Here is a 6,771-nt window from a genome sequence, read left to right as displayed (position 1 = left end):
TTCCTCCAATAGATCATAAGTGAGAACCAATCAGAATGTGAGCATAACTGAGCTTATTATATAAATAAGGTTGGATCATTTGCCGCAGAATCTCAAGGATTTCACAGAGTTCTTTAAGAGATAGTTACACTGCAAGCGTGAAGAAAGGGCGACTCTTTTCCCAGTCGAAAGAACCGCTGCAAGAAACAAACTAGTGTGGAACGCAGACTGCAGCCCGGGAGTAAAGTGCAGACTGAGGGTAAAATGAAGACTGCATATCAGGGGTAAAATGCAGACTCGATTCTTAAACAACCTACTTCCCCGGAAAACTTCAAGAGTGAGCTGGGATCGATTGAATTTGCGAACTTCACTTCTTCAGATGGTTTTGACGTTCACATATTGGTTTAAGAAACGTAAGTGTTGAATATGCAGTTCACAGGCAGCTAAATAAATTCCCCCTTACTAAGGAATAAACAGTTCTGCTGAGCAACATTAGGTAGCTTTGACATACATGTAGCTCAGGCAAACTTTGTTTGGCCTTGGTAGATAATAGCGATAGACTTTCATCACACATCGGCAATTTCGATCACTTGGACAACATCTGTTTCTCGCCCCTGCGAAGTCAGGCTTACATATTCTTAAATTTAATGCAAATTTGTGGATACGAGAAGGGTCTAATTAACAACCTCCAAACAATATCGGGCCGGAAATAGAGCGTTAACAACGGTGAATTTAAATTTGTTGTTGTTGATAATGTTTTTTTTCTTTTTGTGTGAAAATTTTCACTTGTAAACTGCCTTTCGATGCGTGAAAAAAACGCAACCAAAGCCGCTGCGTGCAAAGGCGACTCAAGCTCCAGCTGTGAGATGATCATCTTACGAAATAAAAGTCATGGCGAAATTATAAGAGTTTGTATGGGGATATTTAAGATCGCTCTAAGGAATAAAAAAAAAAAGGGTAAAATTTCCGCACAGCCCCATACTATTGTAAAACAAATCTGTTTTCCCAATGGCAATGTACTGTTTTTGTCACTGTTTCCTCTATTCAAGAACTGAATGTATAATATAGTATGGGGCTGTGCGGAAATTTTACCATACTAGGTCAAATTCTCACAAAAAATACCTCACCTTACTTCCACAGTGCATTTCTTGTAATCTGAGCGCTTACTACGTTGAAGGGAACCCATTTCAGCCAGTTATCTATTTCGAGGTTTTCTACATACATAAGAAAAGCCCAAGGCTGCACACTCCCAAGCTTGAAATGACCGGGCGGCCACAAATACAACTCAGAATCCAAGCACAATTCACTACAATCGCAATCTTCCCCGTGAAGCCGACGCTAAGCCGCGGTTTGCTTCAAAGATTTCCAGTTTAGACGTTCCTGACGGCCCGCGTACACATTAGGAACTTTAAGATTGCGGACGACGGTTGGCTACGACGGTCGGATGTGTCTTCGGTAGACTGGGTCGACTACCGTTAAAGGACGCGAAAGTTTAACGCTTGTTGTCCTTTAAGATTTCGCGGACAGACTGAAGACAGTGGTTAACTTGTCCTTCGAGGATGTCGGAAACGTGCTAGTAGTGGCTTATGCCGATGATTCCCTAGATGATGAAGAGTTTTTGAGTCTTTACAATTTTTACGAGTCAGTTAATCCATTATATCCATACTGGAATTTTGATCCACTTTGTTTGGATTCATTCGAGTGTCTTTTAGTGAGTGTCGAAAAGCTTGCGATTTTACGGTATGCACAAGCTTAGAAAATTCCTCCACTTAAAACTCAAATTAAGTTTTAAAATCGCATGACATTTAAAATGAAACATCTAATACTCTTAAGATATTTGAAAGAATATTTCGGGAGTGTTTCTGTAGGAATTTCTGACTGCCGGACACGGAGTACTTTCAAAAACGTGTTCGGCTGCCGGACATGTAGACTCAAAAACGTCTGCAAATGAACATTTCTACCGTAGTAAATTCTCCGTGAACTTTAAATATTACGCTTTTAAAAAAAAAAATTACTTACTTCTCAACAGAGGTTTCTTTCGCTGCCATGATCAACAACCTAAATGAAATGATAAGAAAAGCTTTTCGCCAACATTACTGAAACTTTCCAACCTTGTGTTGTTCCACAAAAAGCAATTTTCCAGGTGGCATTACTTTCAACGTCATGAAAAACCTATGCTCAAGAATGTACAAAAATAATTCTTGACAACATAGGGAATAATGAGGAAAAAACCGACATTTCATTGAAATAAATTCTTACCGTGCTCAACCGTCTTCACCACGGTGAGAAACCGCGAGAAAACGCACCGTTCCAGAGCTCCGACGGTGACATCTCAAAGGTGTGAAACGTTGCGTGACTCTCGTTTAACCGTCGTAGCCGACCGTCGTCGACAATCCCAAGAGAGGATGTCAGCATCCAAAATCTCTTAAAAATCTTAAGAGAGCAATAAATGACAGTGAGGACCCGTAGGATCAAAGTTGTTGATGATGTTGTTTTTGTTAATGTTGGACCCTGGGCATCCATTTATGACAGCTTTTGCCGAAGGGTCTACCTCGGTAAAATGTGTTATAATTGTTATGAATGGGTTTACTTAAAGAAAGACTTAGCTCTTTTGTTAAAGGCGCCGGACAACGAAAATGAATTTAAGTGAATTTAAGCCAAGATGAATTGCGCCCTAGACCATAAAAATTTCGAGTTTGATCGTCAGTGACTGAGATTAGGAGAATTGATTCGATGAGTTTGGCAAACCACGAGATTCATGTGCTACAAAAGCCCCGCTCACTGCAAGGATGAGACGTAACGTCGAAAGCGCCCTGTGTGATACCTGACCAAACCGGCATATGGTAAATTTTGGGCCTGCTTGCGATTCATCAGTAATTTCCGAGGGAACGTAATTTATATTCCCTTTAAATTTCGTGGTTATCGAATTAAGGACATTAACAAAGAGGAGCTTTTTATTGGTTGGTACTAAATATCTCGCTGGACTAAATTTGACCCTCGTATTGTTCAGTTTATTTGCAATCTGCCGTTTTATTTCTTGTTATTTGCCTCAAACGCTGCTTTTCCGGCAATCTTCAGTTCTCAAGATTTTAACTGATGTAATAATACCCACCTTGAGGATGAAATCGAACTATTTCAAAGAAATTTCTATTCTATTGAGAATGATCATGGTGATCAGGCGCTCACTGATTGGTTGATTTCCACGGTACACCTGTTTACCTGAGTAAATCAAATTCGAAACAGTTTTACTTAAGCCACCAATTTACATATTTACCACTTGTGATGATTCATCTTATTAAAAATTGCACGAATGTACTCAGATAATTTTATTCGCAACGATTTTAAGCTTTTATTTTGAAGAACACATCATGTTTCCTCCAAAATCAACCATATCGTGGGGTGGAAGATCTAAATTTTGTTGGTTCATTATTGCTGTCATGGCTGCGAATTGCGAAGGTGCAAAAGACAAGAAAAGGGCGCAAGAGGTTTTAGAAATTCAAGCTCACGATTCACAGTAAGTAATATTCTATTGTTAAATATTTTTGTAAGGGAATAAAGTGTTGTTATCAAGTTTCTCAATTTTTTACCAAGGGAGAAGTGCGCCTTTCAATTCCAAATTTTTAATATCTTGGTTTTGTTTTCAATGTCACCAGTCAATTTAGCGGGTTGATCCTGCTGGTGAAGTAGTTGAACTCGAAGGAAAATTAGCACTTATCTATGTAATCTTAATACCCTGAGAAGTAAATACAAATGAAAACAGAACTTATTTGTGGCTTTCGACGCACGATCTCCGTCTGTATCTAACTAAACACCAGAGAAGAAAGGAAAACTGAACGAATTTATCCGTAAACGTGTCAATTTGGTCTTATGAGGATTTAATTTCTATCTGAGCGGATGTCACGACCGAGAGTCAAATCCGCAAAGGTTCGGATAAAGTTCGGAGACGATGAACTGATCGGAAATAGATTGATATAGCGACGCCGATACCGTTTCCACTTTATGCGACCAGTTTCTATTCTTTTCATTTTCCGCCAGGTTCAAAACATATTTTCGATGTAGCTGATAGCGCAGTTTTTAAGCTAGGATTTTTCGAAGAGGGTTGTCGACGGCACAGCCATACGACTCGTGAATATAACAGACGATCCGTACGGATCTTACGGATCGAGAGCTCGGTTTTACGAGTCGTTACGAGCCGTCGTATTGGAAATGAATAAATCGTAGCGCCTCTCTCAGTTTACTAGTATCCCCTTAACTCCCAAGAGTGACCAAAACAGAATTTCTCCCCATAATATCGCTACAATTTCAAGAAGACAGGTGATGAGAATAAAGAAAAATGTAAATCAAAGGATTATTAGTTGATCCAATACCAAATTCTCCAAACTCACAGCATAAGAATTGTACGGCAGACAGTAAGGAGAATTACCAATGAGATCTTGGAAGTGAGAGGATGAAGCGTTCGTGTGGGCTTTTTACAACCTGTTTCTTCGGAAAGTTTTCTCAGGCAATACCTTTCTCAGTTTTGCAAAACGTAGCTGAAAAACGCCAGTTAACATTTAAACCTAAACACGGAAAGAATTCAATTAGAAATGTCGCCATCATGTACTTTACAGCCATCTAAAGGAACATCTGATGGAACAAATGGGAATGGATGAAGAAGCAGCAATCAAATACTTGAATGTAAGTACGATGTTTATTTTTGTGAAATGCGTCACACAGAAATATGAGATGACGCTGTTTATCTTTAAAAAGAATGAGCGCCCGCAGAATCACTCTACAAACTACCAAGCCCCATGGTTCACGCCACGCCCGATGACTTTGAAAACCGTTTTTCTTTCGACGGTTTGGCATATTGTTTACACTTATCCAGATAAATTGTCCTTCGGTTAAGGACCTTTTCGAAAGCGCTCTTCGAATTGCATAAGTTTGAAGAAGATTCGCATATGCATAGCAATTATCAACAGATTCTATTGGTAAACCACCATAAGACACACGTCCTCCCATGTAGAACACTTTTGCTGTACCTCTGCCTTAATTTTCGCAGTAAACCTTTTGCCTCTACCGGTTTTTTAGGAAACCAAGGGAGAGGTTCAGTTCTTCTTGATGCATGACTATGATAATAACAGCAAGTTGGATGGTCTTGAGTTGTTTCAAGGTCTCTCGCATCATGACCATTCCCAGGACGAGAAAGGTACGCGCATGTGAATAAGTTAATCTGCAATCTAGGCAGGCTCTCGCTTTCCGAAAGGCTCTTTGGTAAATATCTGTTTCACGCAGATATGATTACAACTTGAAGTTTAATTCACGCCTGCATTCTTTGAATTTAGTGCATACACACCAGACAGCCTTCCTGGAAGAGGTACAGGCCGAGGTTGTGTGTTACAGTTACTGTGCGCATGACTTTATCGTTCGCACCTTCACTTTAAATTAATTTTCTCGCGCTGTCCATGCTCTCCTCTGAGATGCAGGAAACGGCATCAGTCGTGATAAGGACTTCTGCACCGATCAATTCGAAGCATCAACATCTCTCCCCGGGCAACTCACAGGCACTTGACCGTCGTCTGTGCCCATAATTATCTTGAATAAATGGGATGGGGTGGGGAATTTAAAGCGGGAATGTCAAGTCTTTCCAGGGGAATACAGATGTTATATCTTTAAATATGGATGTGTTTAAAGGTAAATAGTTAACTTTCACGAGCAAAGAAAGCAAGGAAACATAAACTGTGTATATTCCCTTAGTAGAAAGTCTCGGCCGCTGATTTGCCTTGCACAAAAAAATTGGCTGGGGTATTTGAACACAATTTTATTCCCGGAGTGCGTAATTTGAATGCAATCTTCAAAAGCTCAAATTGCCGGGGGTTGCCCGACGGGATGTTGAAGCTTCGATTGAATGGACGCATTAGTTATTAATTTTTTTTTCTTGCTTTATTTAAGATGATCACGAGTCAAGCAAAATTGCGGAGGACGAAATGGCAACTTTCGTCGACACAATCTTAGAAGACCAGGACCGCAATGACGATGGGTATATCGACTACCCCGAGTTTGTGCACTCTTTCCGTCCAACTTCAGGGCACAGTGGAGGTTCATAACACAATGATGAAAATCAGAGATGGAAACGCGAAGGACTTAAAAATACGTATTTTTTTTTAAGGTTTTTTTGCCAGCCAGTGTAGAAAATGTAAGGTTATGTTATTTAAGACTGCGCGCTTTAAGATTAAGTTTCGCGAAACCAAAGCTAATCAGAGCAAAGGTGAGTTTAACGAGGAATCAATCTGAACATACGTGAATACTTGTAAATATCTTCAAGCGCAGGAAAATTCAAGTGACAGAGTTCTGATTGGTCGAGATGGTGACGCGAGTGTTTATAAAGCAAGACCAATGCGATTATAGATTTCGGACACTCAACTGAAAACTGCATTATCTGAAACTCAGGCAGAAAACGAGAATTCGACTCGCCTTAAACTGGAATCGGGTGATACACAGTGGGTCTAAATAATATGTACTACTTATTGACTGTGTTGGTCGGGCCAGACGGAGAAGTTTTTGGCTCGTGGTCATGATGCACTCGGTCCGCGCGTCTTAAACGAGAACCAAATATTTTCCATGTCGGCCCGCCCAAGCTTAGTCAAAAAGCATTTTATCATATGACCACTCTGTTAAAAATTTCGAAGTTTTCATCTAAACCGAAATAGGGCGCAATAGATGGGCTCACCTATTCTATAGCTAACAGGACTTAGGAGAGCATTTTAACCGACACTTCTGCACATGACTAAAGGAAAAATTTCCGAAGGAAAA

The 6,771-nt window shown here is 40.1% G+C and overlaps 1 protein-coding gene across 1 annotated transcript; it reads left to right on the top strand.

Moving 5' to 3' along the window:
* The first annotated feature begins 3,234 nt into the window (after positions 1-3,234).
* LOC131777003 (multiple coagulation factor deficiency protein 2 homolog) lies at positions 3,235-6,759 on the top strand. Its single transcript, XM_059093222.2, has 4 exons — positions 3,235-3,493; positions 4,590-4,656; positions 5,050-5,167; positions 5,911-6,759. Exons 1-4 carry the CDS (start codon positions 3,348-3,350, stop codon positions 6,063-6,065), a joined length of 486 nt encoding a protein of 161 aa, XP_058949205.1. The 5' UTR covers positions 3,235-3,347; the 3' UTR covers positions 6,066-6,759.
* The last annotated feature ends 12 nt before the right edge of the window (positions 6,760-6,771 follow it).

The sequence above is a fragment of the Pocillopora verrucosa genome, chromosome 3 (genome assembly GCF_036669915.1).
Source record: "Pocillopora verrucosa isolate sample1 chromosome 3, ASM3666991v2, whole genome shotgun sequence".
In the NCBI taxonomy this organism is placed as follows: domain Eukaryota; kingdom Metazoa; phylum Cnidaria; class Anthozoa; order Scleractinia; family Pocilloporidae; genus Pocillopora; species Pocillopora verrucosa.
Note: the sequence above shows the minus strand (reverse complement) of the source record. Positions and strands in the feature narration are given on the sequence as shown.